The 27,516-nt window shown below is 39.7% G+C and overlaps 1 protein-coding gene across 10 annotated transcripts in view; it reads left to right on the top strand.

Annotated features, from left to right (window-relative positions):
* The window catches only part of FGFR2 (fibroblast growth factor receptor 2), a 141,599-nt gene that overhangs the window by 96,912 nt on the left and 17,171 nt on the right, over nucleotides 1-27,516 (top strand). For 5 of the 10 annotated variants that reach the window (XM_060274788.1, XM_060274791.1, XM_060274786.1 and 2 more), the window contains 6 exons: nucleotides 5,592-5,782; nucleotides 6,627-6,771; nucleotides 11,105-11,308; nucleotides 21,468-21,618; nucleotides 25,054-25,175; nucleotides 26,703-26,813. In XM_060274788.1, coding sequence (XP_060130771.1) covers nucleotides 5,592-5,782; nucleotides 6,627-6,771; nucleotides 11,105-11,308; nucleotides 21,468-21,618; nucleotides 25,054-25,175; nucleotides 26,703-26,813 — 924 coding nt within the window. Of the gene's footprint in view, nucleotides 1-5,591; nucleotides 5,783-6,626; nucleotides 6,772-8,458; nucleotides 8,604-11,104; nucleotides 11,309-21,466; nucleotides 21,619-25,053; nucleotides 25,176-26,702; nucleotides 26,814-27,516 lie in introns of all 10 variants that reach the window. The other 5 variants (XM_060274792.1, XM_060274787.1, XM_035138088.2 and 2 more) reach the window with 3 other exon arrangements.

The raw sequence follows: 27,516 nt of genomic DNA, 5'->3' as shown, positions 1-27,516 counted from the left end.
GATGGGAATTGTGGTCCAAAACATCTGGAAAACACCTAAGGCTGCGCTCAGTAAATAGCTGTAGCTGCTGCATCACTGGTGAGACTGCAGAGTGACTTAAATGAAAGAGAGAACAATGAAAGGGAACCTGATATAAATTTGGGTCATATTAGTGGTGTGGAATGCCAGCTTCTCGTGTAAAGCAGTCATTCCCCATGTATGTCTATCAAATATTTCATATTGCTTGGGAACAGGGTCACAGTTTAAAGCCACTAGACTAGCCTTATAGGATATCTAAAAGCATAAAACATCAAGCACTGAAAACTTCCTGCTACAGGGCTGTCTTCTAAAAGTTGTGTAATTCTTTATATCATTGACAACTGAAGGGAGGGTGTTCCACAGGGAGGGTGCCACTACCAAGAAGGCCCTCTGCCTGGTTCCCTGTAGCTTTGCTTCTTGCACTGAGGGAACCAGCAGAAGACCCTCAGAGGAGGACCTCAGTGTCTGGGCTGAGTGATAGGGGTGGAGATGCTCCTTCGGGGTTACTGGACCAAGGCCATTTAGGGTTTTAAAGGTTAGCACCAACACTTTGAATTGTGCTCAGAAATGTACTGGGAGCCAGTGAAGATTCTTCAGGATCGGTGTTATATGGTCTCTGTGGTTGCTCCCAGTCACCAGTCTAGCTGCCACATTCTGGATTTGTTGTAGTTTCTGAGTTACCTCAAAGGTAGCCCCACGTAGAGTGCAGTGTGTGTGTGTGTGTGTGTGATATCACTGAAAATTCAGCAGTTTCTAAGGCAGAGCTTTCTAAACTGTGTGTCGTGACATATTAGTGTGTCGGCTGCAGTGTTTAGGTGTGTCGTGCAAACGCTCCATGCGCTCCTCCTGGGCCTGGAAAGGGGTTAGTTTAACATCCAGTTTGCTAGTAAAACTGAATTGGTGCGCCGTGAAATGATGTGAAACTGAAATACTGTGTTGCGAAATGATGCATGTCTAAAAAGTGTGTCACCAACATGGCAAGTTTGGAAAGCTTTGTTCTAAGGCAGTTAGATAGATGCCTGGATCTCTTTAGGCCAGGTTACATGCTTGGTTTGTTACCTTGAAACAGCATCCTTCACTGTAGCACTGTTGTTAGCAGCCACCATACTCTGTATGATTAGGTAACCTATATATGACAGCTTTATGCAGAATGCCGGATTCTTTCAGCGGCAGTTGCTGCACTCAATTGGATTGCAATGGGCAGCAATCAAGCTCATGATTTAATGTTGCAGTCAATGAAAGTCATCTATTATTAGACAAAGTACCTGAAAAAGCCAATTGCTTCGATATGCAGCGCTTTACTAAAATGCCTCAGACTTTGGTAACATTTTCTACTCGTAATCATCCACAGCCAGTGCCTTACGTAAACATTTGTACACTTTTACACATCCCTTAAAATGTTAGAGCTAAAGATTCCAACCTCAGATCAGCCAAATGTATTTCAGGCAAGCTAGCATATGCAGCTAAAAGTTAAAAAGTTTCAAGTGAAATAAACAAAACACATTGTGTGTTAATATTAGTGGTGATTTCGCAATGGTATTGGGGACTCTCCACCCCCCCACCCCCATTTAAGGGCAAGAAGTAAGGTCGTGAAGGAAATCAAACCCTGATGTGGATAAATGAAACATGAGGCCTACTGACTTTCTAAAAACATTTTAAATAATATTCTCTAAGGTTTCATTTTATACGGAAGGCGATTGTAATATGTTTTGGAAGATGGTGTAAGGTTTCCATTAAAGCGAGAACATACTTGGTTTTTTTCTTTTTCTTTTTGTACCCAAGCATGGGTAGGGGAGATGGAGTTAGAGCTTATTTAGTAAAGGGTGGAAAACTTTATAAGTTTTCTCCAGGACTATAAAAATATTAACTGCTACATTAAACCACAATTTGCATTTCACCTTTTTTCCTTTTTTTTAAAGTATACCATTACTACATCTGACAAGGCAACACACAGAGAGTGGCTTGGGACAGGAATCATATGTGCAAATATAAGAAGGCTGATGGAGTTGCGCTTTCTTGCATTTGTTCAGATCCTTCACTTCCAAAGAGGTCCATGAGCCCTCCCTGCTTTGCTGATGCATTTCTCCATGAGGGAATTGTTGGGAGTCCCAACTTGGAATTGTTTGTTCAGCTTGGCCTTCCCTGACTGATAGATTTGTTTTTTAAGGCTTTGTGGATATTGGTCCCTCTCATGCTGCCCTTACGTTGCTCATTTTTCCTGGTGATTTGTATTTTCTGTCACTGGAAACCACTTTGTAAGGTCATTGTCCTAAAAGAAGCGAAACACTTTAAGAATGAAATAAGAAATACCTATGTATTAGGAATATGTATCAATACAAAAGGTGAAATTCCCTCACCCTTGTATTCTCTTCACTGAGTCTTGGTTAGACTACTGCAGTGCATTGTATGCGGAGCTGCCATTGAAGATTGGTCAGAAACTGCAGTTTGGTCCAAAATGTAGCTGCTAGAATATGAACTGAGACTGGGCATTGGAAACACAACTCACGAGTGCTAAAACAACTGCCCTGCCCCCATGGTCCATTTCTGAGTGCTGTTCAGAATTAGTACTTAAAGCTCTGCATTGCTAGGGACCTGAAGGCCCACTTTCCCCATATTAACCTGCCCACACATCTTTTGCAGGGCTTCCCCTGGGTGCCCCTGCCATCTTAAGTAAGGTGAGAAGAGGGCCTTCTCAGTCATGACAGCCTGTTTATGAAATTCTTTCCCAGAAAAGCTTTATTGGTGCTTAAATGAATGCCTTTTTGTCACCCAGACCTTAACTATAGCAGATATTTTATGTTGGATGAATTCAAGTCATACACACCGTCCAACATACAGCCATGAAGTAATTTAAAAACAGCATTTGCAAGAGCTACAAGTTAAATAAGACTTCTGCTTTGTAGTATGTTGCCAGCACTGCCTAAGTAAGTAAATTCCCCATAGGCATTTGCAGAGTGCCAAATATATGGCCTTTATTAAAGATCCTATTGTTTGGCAGTGTCATTATTTGCTGTTACACCCTAGTGTTGTGCTTTTCAGACAATTTTTGTGTGTGGAAGACAACATGTTTAAGGCTGCAGTCCTATACAAACGTACCAGAGCTAAATGCGATTGTACTCAGTGAGCTTACTTCTGAGCAGTGTACTTACTTCTGAGCAGACTATGGGGTTGCGGTGCTCATCTCACTTTACTGGCTGAGGGAGTCGGTGTTTGTCCACAGACAGTTTTTCCGGGTCATGTAGCCAGCATAACTAAGCAGCTTCTGGCGAACCAGAGCAGCACACGGAAATGCCGTTTACCTTCCCGCCGGAGTGGTACCTATTTATCTACTTGCATTTTGATGTGCTTTCGAACTGCTAGGCTGGCAGAAGCTGGGACCGAGTAACGGAAGCTCACCCCATCGCAGGGATTCGAACCGCTGACCTTTCGATTGGCAAGCCCAAGGCTCAGTGGTTTACACCACAGCGCCACCCATGTCCCAATGTATCACTACATGGCACCTATTTTTATCAATAAAATATTTATAGCAGCTTGTGGGAAATATGCTGAGATTCTTAATCTGACCTTTAAGGCGTATCATTGTTAAAATTATAGTCATCTCTCATACAGGATCAACTTGCAGCCTTGTTGTTCTCAGAATAGTGTGCAGACTAGAAGGTGTTCCTCTTACCCATCTGAGGGACTGGCCCAGGGTGGGTACTCCTCAAATGCTGCTGGGGTATAATTCCTGTCATTCATTGGGTATGCTGACTGGAGCTGATGGAAGTTGTATTCCACAACATCAGGAAGGTCAAAAGTTCCCATCCCCAGTGGGTTCTTCAAAAGAAATGAGCAGTCCAAAAGAAATTGTGTGTAATTTGTTCACACTTACAAAAAATAAAGCACTTAATAAGTTTTTCATTTCAGGTTTCTAATTGTTCGATCTATTTTCCTGTTGTTTATAATTTGCCCTGAAGATGAAGGGCAAAATAATATCAGATAAATAAACAAACAAACATATAATGAAACAGAACAAAAACAAAAAAGATTGCATTTCTTGACATGTGAGATACTCTAGAGTTCCAAATACCATCAAGGAAAATCATTAGCTTCTAATCCCTTAATGGTGTTTTCTTCCCAATGGCATAAAATTATTGCTGAGTCTTAATACTTCAAGATTGCTGTGAAATAATTCAAGCTGATGAATAAGAACATACAGATTTTGCCAAGAAGCCAATTCATTATTCTCCCCGATGGCCATCTTGGAAAAAGACCACTGTGCATCATTTCGCGATGATGGATGATGGAACTTAATAAGCTGACCCTTTTACATTTGGTACCAAGTCTTTCAAAGACCCAAACCACAGAATGATCTCATGAGTTCAGAGCTTTGGAAAGCCCTTTGGAAAGCCCATTATTAAAAGAAATAATAGAAGTTGTTTCTTAGAACAGTAGTTGTCAGTTGTGATCATGACGCAGAAGGCCACACAGTGAGCTCTGGGAATACAGTGTGGCTTCTGAAGCATGTCTTCTAAAAGCAGCTCCCTAAAGTTGACAGTTTCGAGAGCTACTACCTACAAACCAGGGTATGGATATGAGGCAGTAGTGGTTGCTAGTTAAAAACCACTGGTACTCTGATTCATGTGAGGTAATGGTCGTATGCACTGATGGTACTCTTTGGGACAGACCCAAGAGCCTGATTGTGGAAAATCTACAATGGTTCCTTGATTGAAGTTGTTACATAACCAACATGTAAATGAGAAGATGCCATAAATGTTCTTTGCAGTAATGTTGTTATCAGTACTATTAATAGTTCATGATTATAGTTCACAATTAATGAATGCCTTCTATAATAATATATATTAATTGATGTTCATTTTAGTCTTTTATTCTCATTTTTATAAAATAAAATAAAATACTTGTTTTTGGTAGCATTCTTGTTTGGCCTTTGCTTCTTTTTTCCCATTCTGTGTTTATATTTTTGCCTAATTATATAGTTTCCAGTTACAATACACCTCAGTAAACCCTTACCCAAAGGATTTGGCAGTAGATTTGACTTCAGATTAGGACACACTTAATTCTTTTTTATTAAGTTGGTGAATCATAATTTTGTTTTCTAGTTTGACATTAATTAAAAACAAATACTGTACAACTGAATAACATATACCATATATTCCCCACACCCCATATAGTAGGGAACAACCCCAGAGAGTGGTGCTCTCATGTTTGATACCACATAAATAGAAGTTTCTGTGATTTTTTTTTTAAAGTATCCTTAGTTAATTGTGCCCTATTTTCCCTTCCCCCACATCATACAGTCTTCTGTTCTGTGCCATCTTTTTTTCTTTTTTCTTCTAAAAGGCTAGTCTTTAGACAGCACTCCAACTGGAGCATTCAAGCACCTCCTTTGAAGTGCAGTTTTTGTTCTACGTTTTGGTTACAGCGTTATTTCAGTGAAGTCAGCCAACAGGCTTACAGGGCTTTTTGGCTCATGTTCACTAACAGTTTTCTTGGCAGTGCTGCTTAATCCTGCTTCTTTATACGTTTTTCTCTCTCTCTTTTCTCCTCCCGCCCCAATCTTTGCTTCCTGACAGAGCGATCTCCTCACAGGCCTATCCTACAAGCTGGCCTACCAGCAAATACTTCCGCAGTTGTTGGGGGTGATGCAGAGTTTGTCTGCAAAGTCTACAGTGATGCTCAGCCTCATATCCAGTGGATAAAACACACAGAGAAGAATGGAAGTAAATATGGGCCAGATGGATTGCCATACCTGAAAGTTTTAAAGGTGAGCTTTCCCCTCTTATTTTCTTTTGAACAATAAGCAATTCTTTTTAGAATGTTATAAAGCTTTTTGAACAAGGTCAAGGGATAGATTATTTTAAAATTGACTATTATCCTTGCCACCACACATAAATGCAGTGGAATACTGAGTTGTTGGTATAAACAAAAGCAAATAATCATTCCGCATATCACCTCCATTAAAGTCTTTTATCCATCAGCATGATTCTGTGCTTATTTTTCAGACATCATAGTTGTTTATTAAAAGAACTGCAGTGCCGTTATCTTGGCATCACTTGAGATTTGTGCATTGGCAAAGAGTATCAAAAATAAACCAAAGGAAATATATTAAGAGGCTTGGACAACATTATAGGCCCTTTTGTAATGACCATATTTGCTGCCAAAGGATGTTGTCAGTGCTCATTTTCCTTATGATAAAGATACTGAGTGTGTCACCCTCCCTCAATTGTGAACTATTGACAGGGCAATGATTTTAGGGGTAGCAGCCATTTTAAAAATATGTCCTTTTTGCCTGGCTTTGTTCCTAAGGAACAGCTAATTTTATAGTAGTAATTTCCTATGAAGCTTAGCAGTAGAGCCAGAAATTAATGATTTTGCACAGCAAAGAAACAAAACAGGTAGTTTATCTGGGCAGAAGTTTCCTGCCCCAATTTTGTAAGAAATCTTTCTTGCTGCTGCTGCTGCTGCTGCTGTTTTAAAGGGAAATATTTCAATGCTAGCATTTGTAGTAACTGGAAGACTCCTTCAAGTGTTTTGGTGGTGGGACCATGGTGGTGTCTACATTTGGGGCAGTAGTTACATTGTTCTCCTGTGTTATTGGTCTGTTCTAGCATTCGGGGATAAATAGTTCCAATGCTGAAGTGCTGAAACTGTACAATCTTACAGAGGCGGATGCTGGAGAATATATTTGTAAGGTCTCCAATTATATAGGGGAGGCCAACCAGTCTGCCTGGCTTACGGTTCTGCTAAAAAAAGGTAACGACGTCTGTTAAAGAAAGCTGGATGTAGAAGCTGGAAAAATTGGTGCTTTGGGACTCTGCAGGCAGCTTGTAGGATAACTCCATGACCTTGGTGTATTTATAATCCTCTCTTGGAGATGCAACTGGTATTACTCCAGTAGCCATGGAAAAATTCCCACAAATACTGTTTTAGTTACCTCTTCTGAAACCTTTTGTCTTTTCTGTTTTTACTTTGATGTATCATTTGTCTTTGTGTATATTTTCTCCCCCCTCCCAGCAGAATCTGAAAGATTCTGATCTGACCACTCTTGAGTCTTCCTTAGTTTTGCACTGTTGTCTTCTATTTCTTTGTATTATATTTTGATCTTTTTTCTGGAAATCATAGCTACTCATTGAGGTTGGATCAAGTGATGAGGTGTTGCACATACCAGATTACCTCCAACGCCACCTGTCTCAGTCTGGGAGCAGACTGAACATGAATTCATGGAGACCTATCCACTTGATGAGCCAGCATTTTATATCATCTTTTCCATCTTTACACAAGTGCTACCGTATATAGCCATGTGATGGGTCTCATTTGGACCTTTTTAATAGTGTGGTATGCACTTTAGCTTTGCAAAAAAGTTTCATTCATAAAAATGCAAACATGTTAAATCTTAATATTTGAATAGAACTAATTCTCTTCCATGGTCATTAGGCATACATATAGAGGTCTTGATTCCTTTTGTTTACTTCAAGACAGTGCAGCATTAGTTCCCATCTTGTTAAGCAGGGATTGTTGAGTTTTACATTCCCGTATTTGTAAATCCTATTGTATAAGTACACCTATTTCAGTTAGGTTATGCCACAGGGTAGCTTTAGTGCGAAATGCATGTTGTATCTCACCACATTGGATGGCCCAATTTTTTTTTTCTAGACAAGGTGAACTGTTCAGACCAACTTCCAAACTTTGGGTCATCATAATAGACCCAAATGTAAGTAAGTAAGCACATCTAGAAAATCCATCATCCATACATTTTATTTCTATGCTCACTTGAAGCAGTGGTGGCCTGTTTACTTCTAGCACCAACTGTTTGTCTGGGCGTTCGTACCTGTGACAAACCTGCGTTTGGGTTCATGATGGATTCCTAAACTGCTCCTTTATATTTAAAGCTCAGGTTTGACTTAAGTTATTACTTGAGGCGGTGATAACCTGAGTTCTCCCTCAGCCCTTTGGTTACAAGGAGCTCTTGGGGCTATATTTAATACAGGTTGTAATGAAAACACCTCTTTTTGAAGTATTTTTGTCTCTTTATTTTCAGCCCCTCACTGTATGTATGACTTCATTAATCTGAAGGACATTTTAAGCGACATTACAGAATGTCCTGCCTCCTGTTCTTCTGTCTGTTTCACCTTTCTTTGTGTTCATGTCATTTTCTCCTCCAAACGTTTTGTGGACAATTTTTTCCATGTTCTTTGATTGCATGCATTCTTAGGTGGTGAGAGTAGGTTTGGTGAAGGTTGTTGATGATTCATTCCTCTCTGAGGTGAGCTGGGATCTCTTGGTAATTGCCTTTTGGTTGCGGGCTTTGTGGATGGGATCTCCCCCCACGGCTGTGCACCGGTCGTTTCTTCTGAAGTGCCAAGCTCCCCGTGGTTCCACTTCCCATCCACAAGAATTCCTAAAATGTCTAGCTTTTCTCTTGCTTCCCTTTTTTTTCTAGGCTGCCGGTGTTAACACCACGGACAAAGAGATTGAGGTTCTCTATTTACGGAATGTAACTTTTGAGGATGCTGGGGAGTATACATGCTTGGCGGGTAATTCTATTGGGATATCCTTTCACTCTGCATGGTTGACAGTTCTGCCAGGTATATTACTGCTATCTTTCAGTGGTTCCCCCTACCCTTCCCCCTGCTTCGTTGTTGATTGCTGCAAAATTAGCACAGCTTCTGTCTCAGAAGTGGGCTTTTGGTTTCCTTTAAAAGGCTGCACTTCAACTTAAAAAGACGAATTGTATTTTTTTCAAACTTCATTTAAACATCCCTCCCCCCCCCAATTATCTTAATGTTCATTATAAATTTGGAAAAAAGAGGCTTTCTTTGACACTTGATTATATAACCAAAAGTTAACAATCATAAACTTTTCCCTGAGAGAAACTCAAAAATCCTCTCCTGGGAAGTTTTTAAAGGGAAATTTTAAAGTCACATTTTATGAAATACCACAACCCAGTCAAATTGCCTGGGTTTACACATGTATATATGAGAATTGGCTGTGCTGAAATGTGATTACAGAAGCGGTGTTTTTACATATCTTTGGAATCAACTTGGTGTATCTTTAAATGTTGCATGTTCTAAGCAAATGATGAGCTAATTTGCTTTTTCTGCAAAGCATGTATTGCCATGCTTGGATTGATGTTGTTTCTGTTTTTAGCAGAAACACACATTAATGCGCTTCATTGCCTGAAATTTGTTCTCTGTTGGAAAATATAGTTTTAGATGTCTGCACTAATGAAACTTTCTTGCTTTATAACTGTTCAATGCAGAGCAACTGCTGAATTACTTGCACAGTTAATAATTTGCTGGTCAATATATATATATTAAGTCTTAATGTTTTTAAAGTATAGGTTTGGTAACTGCATGTGTTCACTAAGTGCTGTGCTGCTATATGAGTTGTTCTCAAGGTTTCTATGTTATTTATTCTCTCTTTATGAGATAGCTTACATTACTACCATCTTTAACTATTAACCTTTGTGGCTTCCAAGGTGCATTCACCACTAAACAGGTAGTCAGTGCTTAAAGTTGCAGCTGCTTCTGCTTGCAGTGTTCTTTCCATATTTGCAAGCGCTTAAGCACCACTTCTTAATCAGTTTGAGTGAATGCTTATATTAATACAAAATGAGACATAAGAACATGTTGCAATGTGCATTGCTTGCATAATAACCAGATATTGCTGCAGAATGCTGATGGTGATGATTCAGAGTAATGAAGTAAAAGGATTAGGAACAGATAATAATAATAATAATAACAACAAATATCTTGACAAGTGCTTTGTCACATTTCTTTTTTGCTGTCAAAGCCCACATAATAAACTAAAGTGTCGTCATTGCAATGTAAAAAATGGGAATACTTATTAGTTAAATCATGACTGAAAAATAAATTCTGTGCAATTACTTAATGAACAGAATAACTGTAAAACTAGCATTGCCATTTGATGCTGTTCACAGACTAGGTGCTGTTAAGATCTGAGTGTGACCTTCCATCAGTAGACTTACCTATATATGTGAATATAGACCAATATATGTAAATTTTATTATTTAAAAACACAAATGCGTTCTCTTTTTGATTCTGGAACTTAGCGATCTACCAGTGTCAGAGTACAATCTCATACTGTCCTCCTGCTATGGGACAGTCCAGTTTGAAGAATTCTTGAAGAATTTTGAAGAAAGCTGGATGAGTTTCTTTTTTCTGGAAGGGGGCAGGGAATATGCTGATACCTAAATCCAGTACTTGAGAACTGGCGTGGACCTAGTTAAGAGAAAGTCTGCTGTTTTCAGAGTACCCAAAGATTAGTTAGCCACTCAATTCCTATGGACTTTTACAGCCCAAATCCTGTGCCTATTAACTCAGAAGTAAATCCCACTATGTTCAATGGGCTTACTCCCAAGTAAGTGTGCATAAAGAGGTGCTGTTGATACAAATTCACTGTCCAATACATTTCAATCCTTTTTGTGAATCCTGATTTTCAGTAGAAGTATTTGGATACCTAAACCAGGCCAGTCCATGCCTGAGCTTTGTTATGCTTATGGTGTCCCAGAAGCCTTGCTTTTCAGCTAGCTAATTCAGTGCTTGTTTGCCTTTCATTGTGTGTTCAGGTGGCCCACAGAGTTAAACACAATGCTCTTGAAAAATTATTTTACTAAACCTGTCATTTGCTTCAGGCCAGAGATTGGGAGATTGGGATAAATATTGATTCATCTGGAGTGAATTATGTGCCCACTTCCCTGTCTCAAGCAGCTTGGATAAAAAGAAAAATAGAATAAGAAGAAAAGGCATAATTTAAGCATGTAGCCTTTCATTGTGAAGTTAAATAAGACCAGCTATTCATACCAAAGTGATTTTGTCCAGAAGTACCTCACTAAGCTCGCTTAGCGGGGTAGCAGCCAGCTTAAGCCGACACTTTGAAAAATGGCTGCGTGGAGACTCTCAGTGTAGCTGTTTCCACGCGGTGGAATTCAGCAGCATTCTTATATCTCGGGCAGTTCATTGCAAACCTGATGCGGGACCACTTTGTTTGATGTGTACTGCCGATTTGTTTTTGCTACCTTGTAATTCTTCCTCATGACTCTTCCTCCTTCGTACTTGCACTCTAGGCCCTGTAGAAGACAAAGCATTCCCAACATCACCAGACTACTTGGAGATAGCCATTTACTGTGTAGGGGTCTTCCTGATTGTCTGCATGGTGGTGACAGTCATTCTGTGCCACATGAGATCTTCCACCAAGAAGCCGGACTTCAGTAGCCAGCCTGCCGTGCACAAGCTGACTAAGCGCATTCCTCTGCGCAGACAGGTAACAGAAAGTAGATAAAGAGTTTAAAAAACCTATTATCCTATAAACGAAACAAGCCAGCAGATCATTTTTCATAAAACACGTGGGACTGAAGTGGCACTTGATTGCTAAGAAGAGAGGCTGTAGCACCCCATTTTGCTTTGAATCCATAACTCCCTGTCTCAAGCTTGGTGTCTCAAAGAATCCTGTAGTGGTTAAGTGGAGATGGAAGGGCTCTCTTGCTTAAACTCAGAGGCACCCTGCTTTTCCACCAGGTCTGAAGCTGGGGAGTACAGCTGTTACAGTTAATTGTTGGATCAAGGTGATTTCAATTGTGCGGTTCCAGAACCTGTCCTATGTTTCTGAATCCCGTACTGGGTTCTGACACCAATAAACCACTAGGCCAAATATAGCAGGGCTGCTGTAAATTATTTAATCTCAGAGCAGGAATTTTGATGCTGTAAAGTTGAGGAAGTGTGATTAAATTCCCAGTGGAAAATGAAAAAAAGCTTTTTGAGGATGTGGTAAATGTGAACACTTTTAAGAAACACAAGAGGTAAAATAGCATATGTTCTGGTGTGTCTTCCATTTGAGCTACTTATCAGATTAGCTGGTGCCACAGGCAGTGGAATAGAGGGGGAGGCACATGTTTTGCTAAAGCATTGAAACACAGGAGCACATAACTGGGAGAGAGGTATGCTCTCCCCAATGTTTTCTCCCTTCCTGCCCTTCAAGTATTCTTGTGCAGAGCCATTTCACATGATATATTTTCATAATATATGTTTGTTTCTAGAGAGGAATAATATTTTTTAAAATAATGAGCAGGTCACAAGTGTTGTTATCCAGCAGGGTTGTAAATTTGGACATGGATATATATCACTTCATCTGGGCTGAACATTTGGTTGTAAAATATATTCTATTGTTTCCTTTGTAAGAAGGCAGCTTTTCCAAAAGTATGTATATTCAACGCAAATAGGACTTTCAGGAGTTGAATGCTGTGTTTATATCCAGTTACTGGATATAGTGATTTCTGAACATGTTGAGGTCCGGGGGGGGGGGCGCAGGGGGAGCTCGAAATATTTCAGGAATTTTTTCTTGCAATGATTTAGGCCTGCAAAGGAAGCTGTGTTAAGAAAGAAAAGCTGAATATTTTTTTGGAAAAATTGTATTTTTAAGAAACCCAGGTTATTTCCCATCAATAAGAGTACCTGTTATTTCCTGTGTTTAATCATATTTCGGTGGAATTAGATTGTGTACAATGATATGTTTTTGCTGAGTATAATTAATGAGTGCACATTTGGAACTTTATTGAATAATGCGTCCTCTCCATGTGTCCTATTTCATGTCCTATTTCAATCTCACCTATATTAATGCTTGCCCGTCAAATGGGTTTTGTGTTTCAGCTACTGCAAGTGGGAGGTATGTAGAAAATGACCAACTTAACTGCAAGTGTCGTGAATTTGACCAATGAGGCTTTGTTGAAGTCTTATTTGGATTCTCTGCTCAGCCTCTTCCCCCTTTCTCTAAGGCTTCAGGGACTGCACCACAGGATAAAGAATGCCTGCTCCAATATTTTCTGGGAGTTATGGGAAAACTCAGGGTTTTGCTCATTCTGAAGAACTATTCTACATTTACAGTGGTACCTCGGTTTATGAACACAATTGGTTCCGGAAGTCTGTTCATAAACTGAAGCGTTCATAAACTGAAGCGAACTTTCCCATTGAAAGTAATGGAAAGTGGATTAATCCGTTTCAGATGGGTCCGCGGAGTACTCAACCTGAAGTGTACTTAACCCGAAGCATGGGTGTAATTGGTTCTGGAAGTCTGTTCATAAACTGAAGCGTTCATAAACTGAAGCAAACTTTCCCATTGAAAGTAATGGAAAGTGAATTAATCCGTTCCAGATGGGTCCGCGGCGTTCGTAAACCAAAAATTCATAAACCGAGGTGTTCATAAACTGAGGTTCCACTGTACTGCTGTGTGAGAGCCAAAGAGAATTTACTATCAGACCGACTGGTCTTTTTCTACAGGTCTTTTTCAGCTGTGCAGCTGCTCCATACTTTGCAGCACACTGCTGCCTAGGTAGAGTGGTTTGATCAGGGAAACAAAAACTGCTGGCAATGCCAAGTCGGAGTAGGCTAGACTGAATGGACCTGTTTCCTTCTATGACTGATTCCTCAACCCAGCTGAGAAAAAGAGATACGTATCGGTTATAGTTTGGATATATGTAAATGCTAAGGCTTGTACACCGTTGTAGTTTTGCACTAGTGGAAATTTCTGATCATGCAAGGTGACATTCCTGTTTTGTGCTGATCTCTCCTACTTATTACAGCTCTCTGTGCCATATGCCATGCTGTGGTTACTGTTAACTATAGTTTATTGAAGCAAGCCAGGATCGTTTACCAGTAAAATCGGCTCGTTTCAATAAACTACAGTTAGCACTAATCACAGTTCTCAACTGGAAGCGAACAACAAACTATGGTTAGGTGAAAATGGAAGCAGGTGCTTCTGTGTTCCTTGTGGCCAGAGAGGAGCAGAAACGGGAGCACATGAACCTCAGGTTCATGTACTTTCTATGTGAACCAGGACAATGTGTATCTGCCCCTGGAAAGTTGCCCAAACTGTTCAATTAATTTGCACCCACAAGGTGTCACTTGAAATCCCATGGCATAGGGCAATTATTCTCTGACTTAATTCTGCTTAAAATAAGAGTCTTAGAATTTAGAATCAAAGGCTTCCCAGTTGCCTCTATGTAGCTGGCAGTGTGGCCAAAGTCTTGCAGGGAGCTGACTTAATCCACTTGTAGAATTAAAATGCTTTAAGCAATCATACGAGAGACACTTATTTCATCTACTCATATGGAGTACTAAACTTTGTATGTGGGTGTCATGTGCACATGCGTGCATTTGCACAAACAACGTATGCCTGAAAAATTTGAATGTTGTATTCTCTGCTAAAGAGAGCTTCCAGTCTAAGCCCACTTAGAAGAGGCTATTTGTATCAGCTCTGGAATAAAAGGAGATTATTGGGCTGTGACTGGAATGAAAGCAGCAAGATGACCTGATCATGTGGTGATGACAGAGAAAATGCCATTGGTATATAATTCATCTGTCAGTAGTCAGGCCATGGATTGTCATAAACTCGCCATTTTCCAAAGGGCAGTTCTCCTAGTCTGTTGGTTTGTTAAATACTCTTTCATCAATTGTCTCTTCCTTTGCCAACAGCAGACTTCACTGCCATCATTTGTCATGCAGTTGCGCAATGAAACTCCTCTATAAACCATCTTTAAAACATTGTATTCTACATGCTTATGGTAAACTTGATGCACTGTTGTTCATGTTCTGGTTTTGTTGAGTAGCTGACATTTCAGTTTTCTTACCTTTTTTACTCACGTAAAGGAAATACTCCCCAACAGAATACTTTTCTGGTATCAACTGGTAGTTTTAGAAATGCTTCTGTATGTTGTTCCAAGTTTATTCCATTCCATGTTTTCAGGTGCAGTCACTGCTAAGTTTGGGATAGTGAAAGTATCTGCTGTAAGCATTGTAAGGAAATGTGTTCCTATTTTCATAGTTCTCAATAAATTTTTGCGCTCAAGTAATGCTGTCTGCCAACTGCAGCAGTCAGAGAAATCATGGTTTCCACAGGCAAAGACTAATGTACTTAGATTTTCAGAAGTAACTGTTTAGTTTCTGTACATTAAGGGTTAGGGTTTCATACATTTGCTGTAAATCTGAAGGAGTTAGAAAAACAGAGGGCGTTTTGTTTAACAGGCGTGTGTTCCTGGATTAGTTGAATAGGCCTACTTTTTTGTTGCAATGCACTGAGTCCCCGCAAGTGTTGGTTGTATTTTTGAGACTTGTTTCTTTTCCTTTTAAAAAACCTTTAAAAGAGTTGGCAGTAACCTATATATTAGTTCAGTCAAATAAAAAGCTGCAGAGGGTGTTCTTCCTTACTTGTGTGCTCTGTAGCATTAGGAGGGGGTGGGGAAACCTAATTACCTTTGAACAGGATTTACGGATCAGTTAGCTTAGGTGACTTGGAAGTTGTAGAGAAGGTTGATGGCACTCTTACTTTTTAAAGCTGAGAAGCAGAGTCCCAAAGGAAATTATTTGTGTACACTTGGGGGCTTGCAAGAAGTGATGCCATAACACAGAGAGGAGATCACCTTTCAGGTTTCTCAAAAGGATATAAGTCACAGTCCTATGCCTGCTTACCTGGAAATACATTCTTGGGACGCAGCATTAGTTGTCAGTTTGTGGTATGAGAATTTCTGGTATACTGAGTGTCATAAGGCACCCTCCATAAGGCTGAGGCTAATGGGAGTTGTAATCTAAAACAGCTTCAAGACACCAGGTTGGTAAAGACAACCATGCGTTTTGTGGGCCTCACTGAAGTTGAAACGTTATATTAAAAGAAATCAGTCTTCCAACGGATTAGTAATTTTATTTTATTTACAGATTTGAGTAGTGACGATGTTGTCATTTTAACTTTATTAGAAGAGTTCTAGAAATGTGCAGTTCTGACTGAAAATGTATAATTACAACATAACATCCTAAAAGTTAAAAACAGCATCTCCTAAGAATGTGAGGTGAAGCTCTCTGAAATAAAGTTTCAGTAAACTCCTGAAACTAAACCACCATATTTCAGAGAGCTTCACCTCACATTCTTAGGAGACGCTGTTTTTAACTTTTAGGATGTTATGTTGTAATTATACATTTTCAGTCAGAGCTGCACATTTCTAGAAGTGCACATTTCTAGAAGGGGTTGTTCCTTCTGTTTGAATGGCTGAAGCCCTGAGCATGGTGTTGTAGGTTTTGTATGTATGAGGTTTGCACATAAAGCCCAGTGTGCTTTTCCTTCGTTTTACTTTCCCTAGCTTTCACATTCCCCCACATCCCTTTTGCCATGTACTCTGATGTGGAGACAGTTAAATAATGGAGCAATCAGGAAGGAAGATCTGGTAGTCTGATATTAAACATTGATGTTCAACTTGGGGCTGTAGACATGTTTTTCCTCCTTTAAATATTATTATTTCAATCCTGAGGCCTGAAATGATCTGAAGGAGCACCTTCTACCATGTGAGACCTCTCACTAGAATTTCACCCTAGCTCCTGAGTACTGCAGAAGGTTGGCTTTGAGGAAGTGCAACTCTAACTTGTGTAGACAAAATCTGTGTAAAATGAAATAACCTATAGAAAGTGAAAATGCCCAAGCATTTTTCTTTTTTATTTCTCAGTGGAAGAACAAGGCTTTTAAAAGTGTGGGCTGGTCCCAGAAGGCCTTCCTGGATCCTGGGCCAACTTGTGCTGCTATACTCTTCTTTTTCCAATGGACATTTTTTTTAATAGTCCTTCAGCTTCCATAATACCATGCTCTGCTCCAATGAATCAATCAAAAATACATTACCTTTGAGACTGGCCCGATCCTTTTTTTTTTTAAATAGCTAATGCTAAATATTCCTTCTAGAATGGAGTGTTGTTTTTTTTGTACGCAGTCTTGGTATTTACGCTGAGGACTTGTTTGATGTTACATTTACTAGTGAGTTTGCTCCCCTCCCCGCAAACATAGAATGAATTGGCAAAGTGTTTCTTCAAGTTTTTCCTGTAACGTCATCATGTGCAACACAGTGGAGCTATGGATTTAAAGTTTAAACAGGCTTTCCCCAGCAAAACTGCACACCACTCTTCTCTGTCTAGGAAAACAAATGATACGACCTTTGATATAAATGTTGGTGAGTTGATATGTGAGTGGTGAAATGAGCAGATTTCAGATCATTTTCCAATATGTATGATGTACCATGTAAGGAATCTATATTTACTTTAAAACAGTCAATAGTTCAGTACTCTGAAAAACAGCGTCTGGCTTTGGGCAGGCTGCCTAACATCATTCTGTAGTAGTCCAGATTGCCTATTCTCTCACTCAACATAGAGTTGGGTTGGACTGATTTTGGCCAAGTTAGTGCTATACTGAATTTCTGCCAGGTTTGGATTCACATTAAAAAAAATTCCAAGCAGTTTTGTAGTGTAGTAAGGGCAACAACTACAGTTTGGCACAGTTTGCACACCACTCAGTATAAAATAAACTGGTTTAATGTGGATGAGAAGTGTGTTGACATGTTGTTAGATTGTTGTTGTTGTTTAGTCGTTTAGTCGTGTCCGACTCTTCGTGACCCCATGGACCATAGCACGCCAGGCACTCCTGTCTTGCACTGCCTCCCGCAGTTTGGTCAAACTCATGTTCGTAGCTTCGAGAACACTGTCCAACCATCTCGTCCTCTGACGTCCCCTTCTCCTAGTGCCCTCAATCTTTCCCAACATCAGGGTCTTTTCCAAGGATTCTTCTCTTCTCATGAGGTGGCCAAAGTATTGGAGCCTCAGCTTCACGATCTGTCCTTCCAGGGAGCACTCAGGGCTGATTTCCTTAAGAATGGATAGGTTTGATCTTCTAGCAGTCCATGGGACTCTCAAGAGTCTCCTCCAGCACCATAATTCAAAAGCATCAATTCTTCGACGATCAGCCTTCTTTATGGTCCAGCTCTCACTTCCATACATCGCTACTGGGAAAACTATAGCTTTAACTATACGGACCTTTGTCGGCAAAGTGATGTCTCTGCTTTTTAAGATGCTGTCTAGGTTTGTCATTGCTTTTCTCCCAAGAAGCAGGCGTCTTTTAATTTCGTGACTGCTGTCACCATCTGCAGTGATCAAGGAGCCCAAGAAAGTAAAATCTCTCACTGCCTCCATTTCTTCCCCTTCTATTTGCCAGGAGGTGATGGGACCAGTGGCCATGATCTTGGTTTTTTTGATGTTGAGCTTCAGACCATATTTTGCGCTCTCCTCTTTCACCCTCATTAAAAGGTTCTTTAATTCCTCCTCGCTTTCTGCCATCAAGGTTGTGTTGTTAGATATGCATGGTTAAATTATGGAAGGGATGGTTTTAAAAGATGGTTTTAAAATAAGATTAGGGAAATGCATTGGAGATTGAGACTGCAAATTCATGGAGGATCGGTGGCTGCTAGTTATATCATGGCTGTGCACTGTTTCCATTGTTGGAAGTGATATGCCTTTAAATACCAGTTGCTGTTGCATTCAGTTCCTACTTGTGGACTTCCCATTAGTGTATGGTCGGCCACTGTGAGTACAGGATGTTGGTGTAGGCTGGCCTGATCCAGCAGGGCCTTTCTTACACTGCCCCAAAGTTTACGCAATGCTCCTCCTATAATCCTGTTGCTGCTACACCGCAAACAAAACATGTCAGACTTGTCGTGTAGTCCAAGTTTGGGTTCTTCGCTTGTTTCATGCAAACAAATCATAAGCAGTAAGCCCAGAACCAACCTTGGATTGTTCACATTAAATAATAGTTTGTTTTAAACTATGGTTTAGCATGGCATGCAAACCAAGCCTTTCTACCATGCTCAGTGCTCTCCTTTCTCATAAGAGTTTACACCAAGGTTATGTATTTATTTCTCTCATAATCTGCCCTTTCTCTTGAGACTTCATGGTGAGATCTCAATACAGTTCAAGACAAAAAGAGATTAAAATAAATGGAAAGATTTCAGAAAATAAAAAATGTGGAGCCACTGCTTGGAGCCAGTTACCCATCCTGTCCATTGTAGCATGCTAGCATGTTAAGTAAACATGTTTACATTGTTTACTTAAGCTGTAGATGTTTGAATTCAGGCTAGATTGGTTTTTGGCGTCTCATTGCAGCCGTTCAGAAAGCTATGTTGTACCAGGTCAGCAGGTTCTAAGTCACAGTGAATAGAAGATTCCAAAAATATATAGGAGGTGATATTTTCCTTTTTCTAGCACAGTTTTATTGAAAATAACTTCATTTGTTACTCTGGTGTTTGGAACAAGTTTGAAACTGTTCATGGCGCTTTTAAAACATGTAGAAATTGATAAAACAACTTGCATGCAAAGTCTTAATAAAATGTTATATCATGATTAAGGTCAGGTATCTTGTGTTAAAAGATGTGCAGTTTCTAGTTTGGGTTGGGACGTTGTAATCACCTGCTCTTCGAGTACTTCTTGTCAAGTAATAAAGAAAACGTTTGGCACAAGAACGTCCATCTATCCTTCTAACAAGATAGTAGGCTGTGGGCTGCAAAACATTTCAACATCCATCTGGAAGGAAGAGGTAGAGGAGGAAAAAGCCTATTCCTTTCAGAATTATCAACCACCAGATTGTGTTGCATGGAATGGCACTTCCATGTATTAAGTGGCATCATTGCTTGGTCTTATTCCAACAGTGTTTATGAAAACAAAGTTCCTTTGTCCAGTTTTGTTAAGTGGTAAGTATTGTGAAGCCAGTTCAGTTTCGGAACTGCATTGCACATTCAATGTGCTCTTTTGCAAAATGACCCAGCTGAAACGGCACCCAGACAAAACTGAAGCAGTGACCAGCAACTGAAGGCTTACAAGTGTGTGTGTGTGTGGGGGGGGAGTAGAGACACCAGGCTAGCAAACGCTCAGTCTCCCTGGTGTCCTTTTTCTAGTTTCAGATTTGAGGCATTCCTGAACCTATTGCAAATGGAATTGCATGTTGCAACAGTGAGCAGGGAAATGTTTGTTTCGTCTTTCTACAACTAAAGGGGAGGTTGTGGTGACCTCATACAGGTTTAGGCATGCTAACTGTTGTTTGTGCCTCTTAGAGTGTGCTGCATGTGCCCTGTACTTGAACACTGTCTGTAGGCTTGCATATTTCTGGTGTGTATCATTATGTTATGTCATTGGGATGAATGTTACCCAAAAGGCATTCAGATGGCCGGTGTGCCACCAGCCCTAAAGAGGTTGATGGGATTGCATTGTAAGTCTCTACATCTGCCTCCATGCCTGGGGCTGGTTGGACACTTAACTGTGCCGTCCTGCTGATCCTTGGGAAAAACCTATTATAATAGCATCCAGGAATCTTGACCCTATGGAATTGTTTTGTTTCTGCAAACAGCCTGCCACTTTCATGTTTGAATCAGACATGAGCAGTCTTCATCCATGCAGCATTCCGACAGTCAGGTCTCGGCTTAATCAACTGATATATGCATGAGCTTCATGCCCTAGCACACAGTCCCCTTTGTTCCTGTTTCACTCTTCCTTTCACAGAAGTGGTGAAACAAGGCAGGAAGCCAGAGTTGATATGAACTTCCAGTTTCCTGACTTGTTGGAATCTATTAGCCATAGTTCCCTTTTTGGATGTAAGCAGAAGCTTACTGTGGCTTCCTTGGTCATTCAAATAAATGGGGAAGCAAAGGACATGCCTGCAGGTGTATAGCTCTCAGGCATATCTCAGCTTACTAAGGGGAGTTGCGATCATTCAAAAGTGGCTGCTGTTTACTGACTGCAAACACACCTATCTGTAAGATTGACCAAGAACACTCTTATCAGTACTACTGGTGATATAGAAAAAGATATTGGTGTCCATCACTAGACAGCCCACTAGTTCCTAAGGAACTTCCAAAAATTATGTGAGAACTTTGAATTCATATTGCCCTGTCATCATTTTGATTTGTAGAGTAGTGGAGATTTAAATTTTGTTAGGATCTGCCAGCCTTTTATTATTCAAGGAGTATTATTGGAGAGGTGCTTTAACTTTCCCTGGCTGTCTGGATTAAACGTTTACTAAGTAGATACATCAAGATCTGAATAGGTATTTTGTTTGCTGTTAAACAGGAAAATAATTTTTGGATACCTAGGATAATTCAAGTGCTTTTAAGCAACGCAGTAACAACACTGTTTCGGCTGAGTCACTCAAGTCGTGACAAGTTCCTTGTATGTATTGATGAACATAATAAGCTCGTTTCAAATTTTAAAAAACACATGGATGGAAAACCACTTCTAGTTGTGCTTAATTTTTTAAGAGAAAAGTTACCATAAAGAGAGCGCGCTCTTAAAAAATATTCACTTGCAGAGTGAGAGAGGAAGATGGTTACAAACAGTGACGGTAATGCAGTTATCCAATTATATCAGAATATTAAAAGCTTGGGTTTGTAGCCATAACTCATAACTCAGTTAGCAGAAGTACGGCAAAACTGATCGGAACCCTGAAGTCAGGTTCGTGTGCAGTGCCTTAGTGAGCATTTCAGTTTCCGAGTGCCTTTTATGACCTGGCTTGGCTGCTCTCTATTGCCAGTTTGCAGAAATTGGACCAAGATTACATCTTCGTTTTGCACCTTGTATTCTCATAACAGGTGTCTGCAGACTCTAGCTCCTCCATGAACTCCAACACACCTTTGGTGAGAATAACCACTCGTCTCTCCTCCAATGCTGATGCTCCAATGTTGGCTGGAGTCTCAGAGTATGAACTACCAGAAGATCCAAAATGGGAGTTCTCAAGAGATAAGTAAGCAAAATTTTGCCATTTATGGTATTTCAATAGCTCTGGCAACTGTGGAGCAAGGAGACCTCAGTCCACGCTTCCCTTGCTCTTTTCATTTATAGTTCTTCCACTTATGTCATTTGCATTTGCTGATGCTAAGGCAAACCATAGTAGTGGGGCCTAGGCAAATTATATATATTTAAATGTAAGACTTTCCTCTGAAGAACATAGTATTCCTTGAGGAGATACTATCTTTCTTATCAGCTTCCTGCCTGCATATTTGTATAAAACAGCCAAAAAATGAGAATTAGCATAATGGAGAAGTATATATATATTTCTTCTTATTTGAATGAATTATTTATTGTTGTTCGGTTGAAAAATGGACAAAGAAACATTAAATTAATTCCCAGAAATTAGTTTTTTAAATAAAATTATTTTTATTAATTTTATACTTAACAGCAACTAATACACTACATATACAATACAAAGACACATACACCAGATAAATAACAACACTAAAAAAAACCTTAACTACACTATTTTTTTTTAATCTCTCATCATTTTTTTTAAACATTGTCTTGTGGACTTCCCCTATCTCCCCCCTTTCTGATTTTCATTTTAAGAAAATTCTTCAGCAGTTTTCATTCCCCCCCATTCTGTTTCCCAGCTCTTTAACCTTATTTTTACATACTGTCCATATTTTCTTGTTAATTTTCTTTTATTCTCATTTCCCACCCTTTTCGGAATTCCCAGAAATTAGTGGACACAATTGCAGTTCATCATATTGACTTCCCCCTTTATTCCAGACTACGGTAGTACTTCCAGCAGCCATGACAGACTAAAAAAAAATCATTTTTTTAATAATACAAACTGATATTTTGTGGATTATCTTATGCATCCTATGTGTCATGTGCTACCTTTCGCTTTGGGTGCCATCTGTGGTGCATCAATAGGACTAACATGATGGTGCATCAAGAGGGCTTTCAAGCAACATGAGCAAAACTTTTCCCACTGCCATCATGAGCTGATATGGAGTTGTATACAACCGTAGAGCTCAGATGACAGTACAGTTTTTGTCAGTAGAAACAGTATTACTTAGCTGACAATAAGACCTCTGTCCAAAGAATGTATAGCAGGCATAGGCATACTTGGCCCTCCAGACATGTTGAGACTACAATTCCCATCATCCCTGACCACTGGTCCTGTTAGCTAGGGGTGATGGGAGTTGTAGTCCCAAAACATCAGGAGGGCCGAGTTTGCCTATGCCTGATGTAGAGGGAAGCCATTTTCAGTACTTCCCCGTTTCCCTTTCAGCCTTCACTAAATCAGTTCCACAGGCCTGGGGGCACCCTCCAGAATGTATTTTGAGGGATACTTGGGGCCGTAGGGGAGAGGAAGAATCACTGAAAACTCCTCCCCTTGACAAGCTTACTGTCAGCTGAACAACACTGTCGGATACAACCTATGCTCTTTAGTGCATGGTGTATGCTAAGCTTATAATATTGTTACAATGAAACAGGACACACATTAAAACTAGAATTAATTTTAATTAGTGTTGAATTTACAGGAAAAAAATAGAAACATTTTAGAAACTTTGCTACTGTTTGAAAACTTAAAACCACTTTTTTTGAATTTTTACCTGTTGATTTAAAAAAATAGGGAAAAAAATCTTTTATGTGTATTTATGGAAATAGTCATACAGTAATTATGTGGATGAAATATGGTGCCATGCATTTTCACTTGCCACCTGCAAGATTCTAGTCAACAGTGGGGGTCTGTCTATATAATTCTGTCAGCCCTTTCCCTTAGGGGAAATACTAATGCGGAAAATCTTAGAGCATTAAACGTTTGAAAACAGCATTCGGCATAAATGTGGGTGGAGAGGGTTTGTAATGAAAGAAGGCTCTTTAAGAGCAGTTTATTAAATTGGAGGCCGCAGAAACACAATGACAGAATTGTTGTGTTCATATTAGAAGCACAAGAACACATAAATTAATCATTTTCCAGTGCAAATGTTTGCTTTCTGCCAAGATCTTAAATTCAATTTTGGTTTTGGGAGAGGGGGGGAATGCAGCATGATCTCAGCACAAAACATACAACTCTTTGGTCTTTGTGTATTGTCAAAGTAGCATGCGATTTTCATAACAGATATAGCCCAGTGTATACATTCACATTAGCATGATTAAACTGAGAGCTTTTTTCAATTAAAAGCCCCTATTTAAACTCATCCCATTTGATATTTAATCATGGCATTTTGCCAAGTCCACTTAATTTTCTCCAGGAGAGAATACAGTGGGCTCCTCTTGCACCAGACACATTGCCAGAACTAGTGGAAGAGGTAGGCAGTAGAGGTTCTGTTGTTAGTTTAACATATGGTCTGTGCTTAATTTCTAATCGGGAGATTTTTAACAACAATAATTTCTATCTGTCTGCTTTGGAAAACTGGAAAAACAATAGTCAAAAACGCAAAGCAAATAGCAAAGAAAACAAACAAACAAACAAACAAAGCTCCATATGAAAAACAGGTTCACTTACCCCCGATTCAGAGGCAGTTGGATCACCTTTGCAACATTGACAAACAAAGAGCTTCCCCTCAGAAATCTCTCTGAATTCACAGTGGTAAAATGTACGTCACAAATAATGATTCACTGTATCAATATAAAGGTTTTCTGCCTTCATTTGCACAGGAAGTTCTTTGGCCATTAGTATCAAGAGGGCGAGGAGATTCCAGTACCTTTGTTGTAAAGTTTACAACACTTTTGGAGAGTGTTTGTGTCCAGATATATTGGTGGGAATAATGAATAGGACTTATTTTCTTACACAGCCATGGAAGCCCTTCTGTCTGGTTGCAGTTGCAAATACAGGGGCTAGTTGTGATTACTTGGCAGTGAAGAAAAAGAAACTTTGCACATGCTCTGTGGTGGTTCATATGAAGCACTCCCCAAAGTTGATAGAAAAGAGAAGCCTCTCTAATTAAGCTTCCTTAATCACTTTGTGGTCTTTCTGGAAAAGGAAGGAGGGGGGAATTAAACAAGACGAAACCCACACCATACAAATTGTACCATGTTAACAATCATGGCTTCCCACAAAGTATCCTGGAAACTGTACTTTGCTGAAGGCGCTGAGAATTGTTAGGAGATCCCCTATTTCCCTCAGAGCTACAGTTCCCAGAGTTCCCTGGAAAGATAGATTGGGAATTGCAGCTCCTCTTTCTGCAAGTACATGAAGAGGGTTTGTCATGTAAGTGGTAAGTGCACACACAGAACTTGTTCCTCAGAAAACTTGCTAGAGGCGCGTGCACAAGCCCTGAAATCTAGTAAGACCCTCGTTAGTTCTTTGCAACAAATGCTCTGGTCAAAAGTGGTCTGCTGAAAGATTGTTTTATTTTTCGCTCTTGAGTTTCTCCGACTTCATCTCCTCCTCAGATGCCAGGCGCTAATCCTCTGTTTACATCCCTAGGTTGATGCTAGGGAAGCCCCTTGGGGAAGGGTGCTTTGGCCAAGTTGTTATGGCGGAAGCGGTGGGAATCGACAAAGACAGGCCAAAAGAAGCCGTTACTGTTGCAGTGAAAATGCTGAAAGGTAATATGGGGGCGGGGGGGAGTATTGACCGAGGTGGCAGGTTCTGTGAATAATGTTTCTTTTGTGGCGTCCAAACTCTCTAACTGTAGAAGGCCAAAGTTCATTTTGTTCACCCCAGGCTTCAGCAGTTTTCAGTATAAATCAGTGCCTTTGACAGCCTATTTATCTTTAGCAGCAGGTATTTACAAGCAAGTCAAAGTCTTGGTACAATTGTTTATTCCTCAACTCTTGATTTGATCCACAGGGAAGTCTACATGCTTTCATTTGGTTCGCTAAAAGTTACTGAAAGGCAACTGTAGCATATATGCCTTAGGTAAATAAATGACAGGACCTGACCTAGTCTCTTCTAACACATTTAAAAATGTGCATGTGTGTGAGAGAGAGTGCAAACATTTGTAAAAGGCAATATATAGAAATATGATGGTGATAATGATATTTATTCTGGGATCTAGTATATGTTTAAGTATATGGGATTTTATACAATTGTGAACTTTAACATTTTCTAATTGGTGTTTTTATCTTGATGCTGGTCATTGACCGTAATAAAACAAATATACTATACTTATCCTGGGATCTTAATTTAAAAAATACATATTTATACTTATGCTTGAATAATGGGTGCCATTGTAAACAAAATAGGTAATTATTCAAATGCCTTTTGCCCAAACAAAAGCCTCCAGCATGATAGGGAATGCATATAAACAAAGAAAATGACCATTTAGGATAACTTCTGAGTGACATTTGCACCACTAATTATGGAGCTGACCCATTATTTAGTGTGCTATCAGGGATCTTGCATAAGGTGTCTAAATCATTTTATGTTTATGATATTAATATAATAATATTTTTTAAAATAATTGAACACTGGAAAAAATAAAAGTATTTCGCATGAAAGTCTTGCCAGTAATTCTCTGATATGTTGTTTGCAACTGGGATATCTGCATTAAAGGTGCAGAGGAGGTCTTAATTTAAAGTGTTACTGTTTTATATGGTCTTTATGGAGCTGGAGAACCACAGTAGGAAATTAAAGCTTTCCAAAGTTGGCCTGTTTTACAACCTCCCCGCAATATATATAAATATTAAATCGTTTCTGAAGTTGCTTGAAGTGGTAGAATTCCCAGACAAGAGACTGAAAGGCATCACATTGAAATCGTAACATTTGGACTACATAATACAGTAGGACTTTTTGATGGTATATAAGCTTCTTAAAATTATTTGCGATAGTTTCCCTTCGTACTGTATGTGTGCGTTTTCCTAATTTTTGTTATCTGTTCTTTTGTTTTCATGGAGGTTTACCTAATGAGAAGCAGAGCCAACAGCTTAAACAACAAAACACCAGTGGTTTACTTTGTTGCTGGCTTTGGGAACCAGGGTTACAGGGAAGCAGTGTTACAATATCTGTAACTTAATGGCCTGTACATCAAGCTAGTTGGATAGCCTGCAAGGAAACATTGTAGCAGAAAAAAAACCAATTTAGCTGGTGCACTAGTTTAAAACTGTTGGTGGAACTCGTTTTGTCTTGTGCAGATGATGCTACAGAAAAAGACCTCTCTGACCTAGTGTCCGAGATGGAGATGATGAAAATGATTGGGAAGCACAAAAACATCATCAATCTTCTTGGGGCCTGCACTCAGGACGGTGAGTGTCATTTTGGTTTACAGACCAAAGGTGGTGATATAGTGCAGTGTTTATGATGTGACATACTCTTGTCTGTTAATTTTGTGCAAGTGTAATAAAAATGATAGCCTACTGTGGGAGAGTGGAGTGGATAGATGGCTGCCATACTGAATTTGTTTTGAAAAGCTGCAGGAATTTGCATCTCTGGCTAAAAGGAAAGGAATATAGAAGCAACATTCGTCATTTATTTTTACACAGTACCTTTCTCAGATTCAAATGCTGGGTGGATTAATTTATGTATTTATGTATTTGATTATTTTTCACCCTGCCCATCTGATTGCTAGGGCATGTTACAATAACAACATTAATTTCATTCTAGTGGTGGGCAGACTTCAGGCGTTTGGGATCTACTTTGTTTTTTCACTGGAGCCAGGTGCAGAATACTGGCTAGGGAAAAGACAACATGCTCTCAGAATTAAGGGACAGGGCACCTTTGAGTGGATACTCAGTGCAGGAATTTGGTTTTTTTAGTACAAGGACTGAGGTTACAGCCCTGTCACTTCAAAATCCACAATCCACTCCTGATTCCCTCCACCCCAACTTTCATCACCACAGCAGCCTTAGTTCGAAGGGAAACAAATATTTTTGTTGTTGCTATTGTTCAGCAATTTGGAGCCAGAAACCTTGCTGATCTACTGCAACTCTTGCACAGCTCTACCGACAG

Source organism: Zootoca vivipara, chromosome 5, assembly GCF_963506605.1.
Source record: "Zootoca vivipara chromosome 5, rZooViv1.1, whole genome shotgun sequence".
NCBI lineage: Eukaryota > Metazoa > Chordata > Lepidosauria > Squamata > Lacertidae > Zootoca > Zootoca vivipara.
The sequence above is the reverse complement of the archived record's forward strand: the minus strand, read 5'-3'. Positions and strand labels throughout refer to the sequence as shown.